The sequence below is a fragment of the Macaca mulatta genome, chromosome 16 (genome assembly GCF_049350105.2).
Source record: "Macaca mulatta isolate MMU2019108-1 chromosome 16, T2T-MMU8v2.0, whole genome shotgun sequence".
NCBI lineage: Eukaryota > Metazoa > Chordata > Mammalia > Primates > Cercopithecidae > Macaca > Macaca mulatta.
The window spans coordinates 64,401,367-64,414,553 of NC_133421.1; the positions used below are offsets into that span (position 1 = coordinate 64,401,367).

General features: G+C 48.0%; 1 protein-coding gene and 1 long non-coding RNA gene across 51 annotated transcripts in view; one reads left to right on the forward strand and one right to left on the reverse strand.

Moving 5' to 3' along the window:
• The window catches only part of MED24 (mediator complex subunit 24), a 40,748-nt gene extending 28,751 nt beyond the window's left edge, over positions 1–11,997 (reverse strand). For 10 of the 50 annotated variants that reach the window (XR_013406733.1, XR_013406729.1, XM_077971547.1 and 7 more), the window contains exons 1-3: positions 11,950–11,997; positions 10,423–10,589; positions 10,252–10,334 (exon numbers count right to left, since the gene is read on the reverse strand). Coding sequence is in view for 45 of the 50 variants with exons in the window: in XM_077971547.1 (XP_077827673.1) it covers positions 10,252–10,334; positions 10,423–10,552 (213 nt within the window). In the remaining 5 variants the exon portion in view is untranslated. Of the gene's footprint in view, positions 1–10,251; positions 10,335–10,422; positions 11,363–11,509; positions 11,703–11,949 lie in introns of all 50 variants that reach the window. The other 40 variants (XR_013406732.1, XR_013406731.1, XM_077971548.1 and 37 more) reach the window with 6 other exon arrangements.
• On the forward strand, positions 5,189–7,210 carry LOC144335680 (uncharacterized). The gene is made up of 2 exons (XR_013406737.1): positions 5,189–5,462; positions 6,023–7,210. It is a non-coding gene; the product is annotated as an uncharacterized LOC144335680 (long non-coding RNA).
• Positions 11,998–13,187: the final 1,190 nt, after the last annotated feature.

Consider the following 13,187-nt stretch of genomic DNA (forward strand, 5'->3'; position numbering starts at 1 on the left):
AAAAGAGAAGAGAAGAGAAAAGAGAAGAGAAGAGAAGAGAAGAGAAGAGAAGAGAAGAGAAAGGAAAGAAAGAAAGAAAAGAATATGCACATTATAATATGATATAATTATTTGCCTCCGGAAAAAGTTTTAAAAGATTCTATCCAGCATTGGCAAAGGTGTGAGGAAATACTGTGAGACATTGTGGATGGGGTATAACCTAATCCAGTCATTTTAAGGGGGATATTTGCAGGATCTACTATAATTTAGTATGTGTATATTCTTCAAATCACATATTCCATTGTGAGGTCTCTACCCTAGAGAAACACTTCCAGATATGCAAACAGGTAGGTAGAAGGATATTCAGTGAAACATTGATTATAACAGTAAAAAATTACAAACAACCTAAATTAAAGTACATATGGGCTGGGCCAGGCACAGTGGCTCACACCTGTAATCCCAGCACTTTGGGAGGCCAACGCGGGCAGATCACTTGAGGTCAGGAGTTTGAGACCAGCCTGGCCAACATGGTGAAACCCTGTCTCTACTAAAAATTTAAAAATCGGCCAGGTGTGGTGGTGCATGTCTGTAATCCCAGCTACTTGGGAGGCTGAGGCAGGAGAATCACTTGAACCCAGCAGCGGGGATGGGAGGAGGCTGCAGTGAGCCAAGATCAAACCACTGCTCTCTGGCCTGGGCGACAGAGCAAGACTTCATCTCAAAAAAAAAAAAAAAAAAAAAAAAGTACATATGGTGTATTATGTAGCAATGGTTTAGGGGTGAGCTCCATGGCTCATGCCTATAATCCCAACACTCTGGGAGGCCAAGGTGGGCAGATTGAGCTCAGGAGTTCAGGATGAGCCTGAGCAACAAGGCAAAACCTTGTCTCTACAAAAAATGCAAAAATTGGCTGGGGGTTTTGGCGTGTACCTGTAGTCCGAGCTACCTAGGGGGCTGAGGCAGGAGGATGGCTTGAGCCAAGGAGGTCAAAGCTGCAGTGAGACACTATTGTGCCACTACACTCCAGCCTGGGCAACAAAGCAAGGATCCTGACTCTAAATTTTTTTTTTTTTTTTTTTTTTTTTGAGACAGAGTCTTGCTCTGTCACCCAGGCTGGAGTATAGTGGTTCGATCTTGGCTCACTGGAACCTCTACCTCACGGATTCAAGCGATTCTCCTGCCTCAGCCTCCTGAGTAGCTGGGACTGCAGGTGCATGCCACCATGCCCGGGTAATTTTTACCATGTTAGCCAGGATGGTCTCGATCTTCTGACCTCGTGATCCACCCGCCTCAGCCTCCCAAATTGCTGAGATTACAGGCGTGAGCCATTGTGCCCAGCCTCTAAAAAAATTTTTTAATAAAAAAAAATCTATGTGTCAACTGAGAAATACTATTCAGCAATTAAAAATAATAAGAAGAAGAATGGGGCCAGGCATGAGTGGATCACACCTGTAATCCCAGCACTTTGGGGGCCAAGGCAGGAGGATCGCTTGAGCCCAGGAGTTTGAGACCAGCCTGGGCAACAAAGTGAGACCCCATCTCTACAAAAATGTAAAAATTACCAGCTCGGGCAACATAGAAAGATCCCGTCTTTACAAAAAATTTAAAAATTAGCCAGGCGTGGTGGTGAATGACTGTAGTCCCAACTCCTTGGGAACCTGAGGTAGGAGGATTACTTGAGCCCAGCAGGACGAGGCTACAGTAAGTTGTGATCCTGCCATTGCACACTCCAGCCTGGGTAACAGAGCAAAACCCTGTTTCAAATTAAAAATAAATAAATAAAAAGAATGTACTACTAACATATACAACATAAATAATAAATCTCAAAAACATTTATGTTAAACAAAAGACAGTATAAGAAATATATCCCGGGCCGGGCGCGGTGGCTCAAGCCTGTAATCCCAGCACTTTGGGAGGCCGAGGCGGGCGGATCACAAGGTCAGGAGATCGAGACCACAGTGAAACCCCGTCTCTACTAAAAATACAAAAAATTAGCCGGGCGCGGTGGCGGGCGCCTGTAGTCCCAGCTACTCAGGAGGCTGAGGCAGGAGAATGGCGGGAACCCGGGAGGCCGAGCTTGCAGTGAGCCGAGATCGCGCCACTGCACTCCAGCCTGGGCAACAGCATGAGACTCCGTCTCCAAAAAAAAAAAAAAAAAAAAAAAGAAATATATCCCGGCCGGGCGCAGTGGCTCAAGCCTGTAATCCCAGCACTTTGGGAGGCCGAGACGGGCGGATCACGAGGCCAGGAGATCGAGAGACGATCCCGGCTAACACGGTGAAACCCCGTCTCTACTAAAAAAAAATACAAAAAAACTAGCCAGGCGAGGTGGTGGGCGCCTGTAGTCCCAGCTACTCGGGAGGCTGAGGCAGGAGAACGGCGTAAACCCGGGAGGCGGAGCTTGCAGTGAGCTGAGATCCGGCCACTGCACTCCAGCCTGGGTGACAGAGCAAGACTCCGTCTCAAAAAAAAAAAAAAAAAAAAAAAAAAAAGAAATATATCCCGGCCGGGCGCGGTGGCTCAAGACTGTAATCCCAGCACTTTGGGAGGCCGAGACCATCCTGGCTAACATGGTGAAACCCCGTCTCTACTAAAAAATACAAAAAACTAGCCGGGCGAGGTGGCGGGCGCCTGTAGTCCCAGCTACTCGGGAGGCTGAGGCAGGAGAATGGCGTAAACCCGGGAGGCGGAGCTTGCAGTGAGCTGAGATCCGGCCACTGCACTCCAGCCTGGGCGGCAGAGCGAGACTCCGTCTCAAAAAACAAACAAACAAAAAAAAAGAAATATATCCCATCTGACTACATTGCTATGAAATCCAAATAAAGGCAATTGTGGAAGAAGCAAGTGGACTTCTTCTGAAGTCCACTTCTTACTGAAGAAAGCAGTAAAAGGGAACTTTCTGAGAGAACAGAAATGTTCTGTATCTTATTTTGGATGCTGGTGACATGGGTATATACAATTGCTAAAACTCACTGAATAGGCCGGGTGCAGTGGCTCACACTTGTAATCCCAGCACTTTGGGAGGCCGAGGCAGGCGGATCACGAGGTCAGGAATTCGAGACCAGCCTGACCAACATGGTGAAACCCCATCTCTGCTAAAAATACAAAAAACTTGCCAGGCATGGTGGGGGACACCTGTAGTCCCAGCTACTCGGGAGGCTGAGGCAGGAGAATAGCTCGAACCTGGGAGTCGGAGGTTGAAGTGAGCTGAGATCGCCCCACTGTACTCCAGCCCAGGCAACAGGGCGAGACTCCATCTCATTAAAAAAAAAAAAAAAAAAACCCTCACTGAATTGATCTTAAGATCTTCTATGTTCTTTTTCAGATGAAGTTTCGCTCTTGTTGCCCAGACTGGAGCAGAGTGGGGCGATCTCAGTTCACTGCAACCTCCGCCTCCCAGGTTCAAGCAATTCTCCTGCCTCAGCCTCCCGAGTTGCTGGGATTACAGGTGCCCGCCACCACACCTGGCTAATTTTTGTATATTCAGTAGAGGCGGGTTTCACCATGTTGACCAGGCTGGTCTTGAACTTCTGACCTCAGGTGATCCACCCACCTTGGCCTCCCAAAGTGCTGGGATTACAGGATTGAGCCACTGCACCTGGCCCAAGATCTTTGTATGTTATTCTATGTTAATTAAAATATGTATATCTTTAAGGAAGTCTTGTCATGTGACTCCTCCACTTAACACCCTTTAAATGATTACTTGTCACCCTAAAATAAAGCCCAAATTCCTCAGCATCACTCAAAAGTCTTTTATGACCTTATCGTTCTCTCTCTCTAAACCACTCTCCTCCTTAAAGTGCCAGCCTAGCAGTTCTGAAGGTATGGTCCAGGAACTCCCCAGGGTCCCCAAGACCTTTCAGGGGGTCTAGGAAGTCAAAATTATTTTAAAAATACTACTAAGATACTGTTTACCTTTTTGCTCTTTTTCTCTCACAATTGTACAGTGGATTGTCCTGGAGGCTCCATAACATGTGATGATATTATATTATTAAATGCGTCAACAATTGAAATGCATCAACAACTATATAACTTAGTCATGGATATTTTCCAAATTACCAATTCATGATGTGACAAAAATCATGCATAGATAAAAGATCTATTCAAGGTACAACAAAAAGAGACCAGTTAATTTTATTTCATTTTATTTTTCTTGAAGGTTTTTTTTTTTGAGACGGAGTCTCGCTCTGTTGCCCAGGCTGGAGTGCAGTGGCCGGATCTCAGCTCACTGCAAGCTCCGCCTCCTGGGTTTACGCCATTCTCTTGCCTCAGCCTCCCAAGTAGCTGGGACTACAGGCGCCCGCCACCTCGCCCGGCTAGTTTTTGTATTTTTTTTAGTACAGACGGGGTTTGACCGTGTTAGCCAGGATGGTCTCGATCTCCTGACCTCGTGATCCGCCCGTCTCGGCCTCCCAAAGTGCTGGGATTACAGGCTTGAGCCACCATGCCCGGCCTTCATTTTATTTTTTATTGAGACAGAGTCTTGCTCTGTCGCCCAGGCTGGAATACAGTGGCATGATGTCGGCTCACTGTAGGCTCCACTTCCTGGGTTCAAGCGATTCTCCTGCCTCAGCCTCCTGAGTAGCTGGGATTACAGGTGCGCACCACCACGCCCGGCTAATTTTTTGTATTTTTAGTAGAAACAGAATTTCACCATGTTGACCAGGCTGGTCTCGAACCCCTGACCTCAGATGATCCACCCACCTCAGCCTCCCAAAGCACTGGGATTACAGGCAGGAGCCACCACACCTGGCCAATAATATTTTTTTTTAATATTTGAAGAAATTTATTCTGAGTCAAACATGAGTAACCATGGCCCTTCAGGAGGTCCTGAAAACATGTGCCCAAGGTGGTCGGGTGCAGCTTGGTTTTATCCATTTTAGGGAGGCATGAGATCAAATACAATCAAATATATTTAAGAAAAGTCTCAAAATTTTTAAGAATGTAAAGGGGTACTGGGACCGGGCACAGTGGCTCATACTCATAACCTCAGCACTTTAGGAGGCAAGGCGGGAGGACTACTTGAGGCCAAGAGTTCAAGACCAGACTGGGTAACATAGTGAGACCCCATTTCTACAAAAAATACAAAAAAAGAAAAGGAGAAAAAATAAAAGAAAAAGGAGTCCTGAGAACAAACTCCTTTTCTCTAGCCATACCAAATTATTTTCGGTTCCTGAACAACATTATGTGAGTTTTGCCGCCCACCCTGTGCATATGCTTTTCTCTGCTTTGCACACACACTCTCCTCAATGTGCCTGGCTAACTCCTACTCAACATTCAGGTCTTGGTTTAAATATCACTTCCTCCACAAAGCCTTCCTTGATTGTTCAGACTGGACTGGGTGCCTTTCCCATGTATTCCCAAAGCAAGGACAGTCCCAACTTAACAATGGTTCATCTTACAATTTTTCGACTTTATTTTTTTTATTTATTTTATCTTATTTTATTTTTTGAGACGGAGTCTCGCTCTGTCATCAGACTGGAGTGCAGTGGCACAATCTTGGCTTACTGCAACCTCTGACTCCCTGGTTCAAGCGATTCTCCTGCCTGAGCCTCCCAAGTAGCTGGGATTACAGGCACTCACCACAATGCCCAGCTAATTTTTGTATTTTTAGTAGAGACAGGGTTTCACCATGTTGTCCAGGAGGGTCTCAATCTCCTGGCCTGGTGATCCGCCCACCTCGGCCTCACAAACTGCTGGGATTACAGGCGTGAGCCACCGTGCCCCGCCTTAATTTTTCGACTTTATGATGGTGTAAAAAAGATTCATGTTCAAGCTGGGCATGGTGGCTCAAGCCTGTAATCCCAGCACTTTGGAAGGCTGAGGCAGATGGATCACTTGAGGTCAGGAGTTCCAGACCAGTCTGGCCAACATGGTGAAACACTGTCTCTACTGAAAATACAAAAATTAGCTAGGTGTGGTGGTGCACGCCTGTAATCCCAGCTACTCAGGAGGCTAAGGCAGGAGAACTGCTTGAGCCCAGGAGACAGAGGTTGCAGTGAGCCGAGATCGTGCCACTGCACTCCAGCCTGGGGGACAACAGTGAAACTCCATCTCAAAAAAAAAAAAAAAAGAGAGAGAGATACGCATTTAGGTCAGGCACAACCTAAATTACAGGCTGATGCCTATAATCCCAACACTGTTGGAGGCCAAGGTGAGCGGATCACCTGAGGTCAGGAGTTCGAGACCAGCCTGGCCAACATGGTAAAACCCCATCTCTACTAAACCTATAAAAATTAGCTGGGTATGGTGATGCATGCTTGTGGTCCCAGCTACCTGGGAGACCGAAGCAGCAGAATCACTTGAGCCCAGGAGGTGGAGGTCGCAGTGAGGAGAGATCACGCCACCGCACTCCACCCTGGGTGACACAGTAAGACCTTGTCTCAAAAAAAAATATGAGACACACATTCAGTAGAAATTGTACTTCAAGTGCTCATACATGTAGGCCATTATCCTCAGTGAAATAACTCAGAGATAGAAAGTCAAGGAGGTTGCAGTGAGCTGAGATCACGCCATTGCACTCCAGCCTGGGAGACTCCATCTCAATAAAAAAAAGAAAGTCAAATACCACATATTCTCACTGATAAATGGGAGCTACACAATGGGTGCACATACAGAGTGAACTAATAGACACTGGAGAATATAGAAGGTGGGAGTGGGGTGAGGGTTGAAAAATTACTTATTGGGTACAACATTCACTATTGGGGTGATAGGTATACTAAAAGCTCAGATTTCACCACGATGCAATATATGCACATAAGAAATCTGCACTTCTTGGGCCAGGCGCGGTGGCTCAAGCCTGTAATCCTAGCACTTTGGGAGGCTGAGATGGGGGGATCATGAGGTCAGGAGATCGAGACCATCCTGGCTCACACAGTGAAACCCCATCTCTACTAAAAAATACAAAAAACTGGCCAGGCGCGGTGGCTCAAGCCTGTAATCCCAGCACTTTGGGAGGCCGAGGCGGGTGGATCACGAGGTCAGGAGATCGAGACTATCCTGGCTAACACGGTGAAACCCCGTCTCTACTAAAAATACAAAAAAAAAAACTAGCCGGGCGTGGTGGCGGGCGCCTGTAGTCTCAGCTACTCGGGAGGCTGAGGCGGGAGAATGGCATGAACCCGGGAGGTGGAGCTTGCAGTGAGCCGAGATCACGCCACTGCACTCCAGCCTGGGAGACACAGCGAGACTACGTCTCAAAAAAAAAAAAAAAAAAAAAAAAAAAACCAAACTAGCAGGGCGAGGTGGCTGGCACCTGTGGTCCCAGCTACTCGGGAGGCTGAGGCAGGAGAATGGCGTAAACCCAGGAGGCGGAGCTTGCAGTGAGCTGAGATCTGGCCACTGCACTCCAGCCTGGGCAACAGAGCGAGACTCCGTCTCAAAAAAAAAAAAAAAGAAAGAAATCTGCACTTCTGGCTGGGCGTGGTGGCTCACGCCTATAATCTCAGCACTTTGGGAGGCCAAGGAGGGTGAATCACCTGAGGTCAGGAGTTCGAGACCAGCCTGACCAACATGGAGAAACCCAGTCTCTACTAAAAGTATAAAATTAGGCCGGGCGCGGTGGCTCAAGCCTGTAATCCCAGCACTTTGGGAGGCCGAGGCGGGCGGATCACGAGGTCAGGAGATCGAGACCATCCTGGCTAACACGGTGAAACCCCGTCTCTATGAAAAATACAAGAAAAATTAGCCGGGCGAGGTGGCGTGCGCCTGTAGTCCCAGCTACTCGGGAGGCTGAGGCAGGAGAATGGCGTGAACCCGGCGGGGCGGAGCTTGCAGTGAGCTGAGATCCCGCCACTGCACTCCAGCCTGGGGCACAGAGCAAGACTCCGTCTCAAAAAAAAAAAAAAAACGTATAAAATTAGCGGAACGTAGTGGTATGCGCCTGTATTCCCAGCTACTTGGGAGGCTGAGGCAGGAGAATCACTTGAATCTGGGAGGCGGAGGTTGCAGTAAGCCAAGATCGCACCACACTGCACTCTAGCCTGGCGATGGAGCAAGACTCTGCCTCAATCAATTAATCAATCAACCAATAAAAAATAAGGACAGGCGCAGTGGCTCATGCCTGTAATCCCAACACTGGGAAGTCAAGGCAGGTGGATCACCTGAAGTCAAGAGTTCGAGACCAGGCTGGCCAAAACAGTAAAACCCCATCTCTACTAAAAATACAAAAATTATCCAGGTGTAGTGGTGGGCACCTGTAATTCCAGCTACTCAGGAGGCTGAGGTAGGAGAATAGCTTGAACCTGGGAGGTGGAGGTTGCAGTGAGCCGAGATCAAGCCATTGCACTGCAGCCTGGGCAACAAGAGTGAAACTCCATCTCAATAAACAAACAGGCTTTGTGTTTGATGATTTTTCCCAACTGTAAGCTAGAGTGTTCTGAGCACATTTAAGGTAGGTAGATGGCCGGGCATGGTGGCTCACACCTGCAATCCCAGCAATTTGGGAGGCCAAGGTGGGCAGATCACAAGGTCAGGAGTTCGAGACCAGCCTAGCCAATATAATGAAACCCTGTCTCTACTAAAAATATAAAAATTAGCCAGGCATGGTGGCAGGTACCTGCAGTCCCAGCTACTCGGGAGGCTGAGGCAGGAGAATCACCTGAACTCAGGAGACAGAGGTTGCAGTGAGCTGAGGTCACACCATTGCACTCCAGCCTGGGTGATAGAGCAAGACTCTGTCTCAAAAAAGTGGTAGGTAGATGACCTTTGGCAAGTTATGTGTATTAAGTACATTTTCAACTTATGAGTGGTATATCAGCACATCACCCCATTGTAAGTTGAGGAGCATCCGTACTCTATTCTAACCTTTATCATAAACCCATCTAGTGACTGCTTATTTACATGTCTATATTACCCACTAAATTCTCTGTGTACTGGCATCAGATCTTATTCACAGCTATGTCCCCAGGGGCTAGCACTGTCTGGCACATAAAAGCATTCATGAGGCCGGGCGCGGTAGCTCACACCTGTAATCCCAGCACTTTGGAAGGCTGAGGTGGGCAGATCATGAGGTCAGGAGATCGAGACCATCCTGGCTAACACGGTGAAACCCTGTCTCTACTAAAAAAAAAAAAATACAAAAAATCAGCCGGGCGTGGTGGCAGGCGCCTGTAGTCCCAGCTACTCGGGAGTCTGAGGCAGGAGAACCCAGGAGGCGGAGCTTGCAGTGAGCCAAGATCGCACCACTGCACTCCAGTCCGGGTGACAGAGCGAGACTCCATCTCAAAAAAAAAAAAAAAAAAGGCCGGGCGCAGTGGCTCAAGCCTGTAATCCCAGCACTTTGGGAGGCCGAGATGGGCAGATCACGAGGTCAGGAGATCAAGACCATCCTGGCTAACATGGTGAAACCCCGTCTCTACCAAAAAAGACAAAAAACTAGCCGGGCGAGGTGGCGGGCGCCTGTAGTCCCAGCTACCCGGGAGGCTGAGGCAAGAGAATGGCGGGAACCCGGGAGGCGGAGCTTGCAGTGAGCTGAGATCCGGCCACTACACTCCAGCCTGGGCGACAGAGCAAGACTCCGTCTCAAAAAAAAAAAAAAAAAAAAATTCATGAGTATTTGTTGATAGAACAAGTGAATGTAATCCTATTTCTCTTTTGGTGGTTGTTGTTTTTAAGAGATGGAGTCTTGTTCTGTTGCCCAGGCTGGAGTGCAGTGGCACAATCAGTGCTCACTGTAGCCTCGAACTTCTGGGCTCAAGCAATCCTCCCACCTCCGCTTTCTGAGTAGGCGGGGCCACAGGCCTGTGCTACCTGCTACTACTCCCAGTAGAATAAGTGAATATAATATTCATCACAACAAATGAAGTATTATTATTTTTATGAGAACACTGAAACTCAGTGAAATGATCTGTTCAAACAAATTCATCTAGAAAGCGTAAGCTGACAATTGTAAAACTGCACCCCAAATTTTGTTTTGTTTGTTTCCTGAGACAGGGTCTCACTCTGTTGCTCTGGCTGGAGTGCAGTGGCAGGATCATGGCTCACTGTAGCCTTGACCTCCCAGGGCTTAGGTGATCCTCCCACCTCAGCCTTCCAAGTAGCTGGGACTACAGGGGCACCACCACGAAGGGCTAATTCTTTGTATTTTGGGGTAGAGACTGGGTTTTGCCATGTTACCCAGGCTGGTCTCAAACTCCTGGGCTCAAGCAATCTGCCTGCTTCAGCCTCCCACAATGCTGGGATTACAGTCATGAATCACTGGGGTCCAAATGCACTTCAAGTTTTTTATCCCCAAAACTCTCACTTCTTGGTGGGGGTTTTGGGGGAGCTTACCTGGGAACTAATGGCATACTTCAGGTAGGACAAGATGAGAGGATTGGGGGATGGTCCAATCATGGCCTGCTCTAGTAATGCATCTGCAAGAGGAATAACAAAACACGATTGAGTGATTACAACTTCTCTGGGTTTATCCCTCCCATCTTTCTTTCCCAGTTCACTTGAGACCTGCCAGGTTGAGAATGTCCCAGGTGGCTCCTTTAGGAAAGAATTTCTTCATGTTGATTGCCCACTGGTAGTCACTCCAACGTTCCTTCCAGGCTTGCAAAATGGCTTGCTTCAGGTTGACTACCTTCATGATTTCACTCTGAGCAGGTGGCAGCTGTGACGGCCAACTTTGAGGTGAAAGAAGTGGATCTAAAGAAAAGGACACGGCCGGGCGTGGTGGCTCAAGCCTGTAATCCCAGCACTTTGGGAGGCCGAGACGGGCGGATCACGAGGTCAGGAGATCGAGACCATCCTGGCTAACACGGTGAAACCCCGTCTCTACTAAAAAATACAAAAAACTAGCCGGGCGAGGTGGCGGGCGCCTGTAGTCCCAGCTACTCGGGAGGCTGAGGCAGGAAAATGGCGGGAACCCGGGAGGCGGAGCTTGCAGTGAGCTGAGATCCGGCCACAGCACTCCAGCCTGGGCGACAGAGCGAGACTCTGTCTCAAAAAAAAAAAAAAAAAAAAAAAAAAAAAAGAAAAGGACACGATGTTCGAAGGAGAACCGGGGAAGGCAGAATTAAATAGAAAGAAGATGCGGTGGCCGGGCGCGGTGGCTCAAGCCTGTAATCCCAGCACTTTGGGAGGCCGAGATGGGCGGATCACGAGATCAGGAGATCGAGACCATCCTGACTAACACGGTGAAACCCCGTCTCTACTAAAAATACAAAACTTAGCCGGGCGCGGTGGCGGGCGCCTGTAGTCCCAGCTACTCGGGAGGCTGAGGCAGGAGAATGGCGTAAACCCGGGAGGTGGAGCTTGCAGTGAGCTGAGATCCGGCCACTGCACCCCAGCCTGGGCGGCAGAGCGAGACTCCGCCTCAAAACAAAAAACAAACAAACAAAAAAAAAGAAGATGCGGTAAGATTTAAGCTAGGCAGCGGAATTTGAAAGAAAAAGAGCTAAAGAGATAAGGTAAGATCCTGTCAGGCTTTCTCCTCCTGAACCGCCCTTCCTTAAACTGGGGCACTAAGAAGAAAGTATAGGCCGAGCGCAGTGGCTCGCACCTGTAATCCCAGCACTTTGGGAGGCCAAGGCGGGCGGATCACCTGAGGTCGGGAGTTTGAGATCAGTCTGACCAACATGGAGAAACCTCGTCTCTACTAAAAATACGAAATTAGCCGGGCTTGGTGGCGCATGCCTGTAATCCCAGCTACTCGGGAGGCTGAAGCAGGAGAATCGCTTGAACCCGGGAGGCGGAGGTTGATGGGGTGGGCCGAGATCGCGCCATTGCACTCCAGCCTGGGCAACAAGGACAAAACTTTGTCTCTCAAATAAATAAATATCAAAGGGACTAATAGAGTAAAGAGGGCATCAAGGAGTTAAGCCAGTCCTCGTTGCCTAATTACGCCCTTAGCTCTAAATGCGTCCTTCGGTCACCACTACTCCAAGTCCAGATTTGCTCCCTCATTTCCTCCACCTTCTCCAGCCCTGTAACTATACCTCCCAATTTCCTTTTCATCCACCACCTCCCCAAATTTAAGCCTACCGCACAATCCACTTCTAGGTCGTAGGCATCGCCATTTTGGCACTTGTCAAGAAGTTCACTTTCTATTGGCTGGGAGTAACAAACGCAAACCAATAGAGATGCAGCAAGGAACGTCCCGCTGTCTTCTGGGAATGGTAGTTTTTTGGACTGAAACCGTATTTGTCTGCGCTGGCGAAGAAACTAAGAGACTAGTCTAGTCGGCGCGCATTGTTCCTCTCCTTTAAGGGAGGACATCCAGGAGCTGAGACACTACAGAGACTCAGGGACTCGAGGAAGCTCGAAAGGTCGCTCACAACCCGGCGTCGCCCACGACGTCACTGTCGACCGGCCTTCTCCATCATATTCCGACACCCTTTCTTTCGTTAGCCCCTAGTTAATAGGTGCGGCAAGGGTGTGGCGTTCAGCAATACGGCCTTTCTCTTTTCCTGGGCTCTTTCTTTTCTCCTAAACTCCTGGGGCTTCCAGAGCTATTCTCATTTCCACACCTATATTCTAAAAGCGACACTAAGGTGCCTTACTTGCACACATATCACCACCCCCGAATCTGACAGTCCTATCAGCATCTCCAAGCCCTCCAAACAGCTTGGATACAAGGGAAAGTAAAGGAGAAACTAAGGTGAAGGTGATCAAAATCAAAGGAATTCTGAGAAACTGTCACAGCTAAGAGGGCTAAGGAAACCTGATGACTAAATGTAATGTGATTTTCTGAATGCAATCATGGAAGAGAAAAAGAATACTGGGTAAAAACTAAGGAAATCTAAATAAAGCATGGACTTTAATTAATAATAATGTATCAGTATTAGTTCATTAGTTGTTACAAATGCATCATACTAATGCTAAGATGTTAATTAAAAGAGAAATTGGGTGCAGAATATGTGGGGACCCTCTATTACCTTCCATTTTTTTCCTGTAAATTAAAAACTATTTTCTTAAGTTTCTTGTTGTTGTTGTTGTTGTTGTTTAAATCTTGCTTATCCCAAAGATCCATAAATAATAATATCCAATTATTATGCCCAGGGCCTTGGCCATAGCCTTTCCTTCCCCTAGTGAGAAAGCCAAAAGCAAATGTTACCCACCTCTGGCTCCAATGTCTGAGCCTTCTTATGCATAGCCCTCATCCCTCCCCATACTATGGACTGGTCATCCCTAACATTTACAACCAGGAATAAGAGTAAATTACTCGAGAGGCTGAGGCAGGAGGATCACTTGAGCTCAGGAGTTCAAATCCAGCCTGGGCA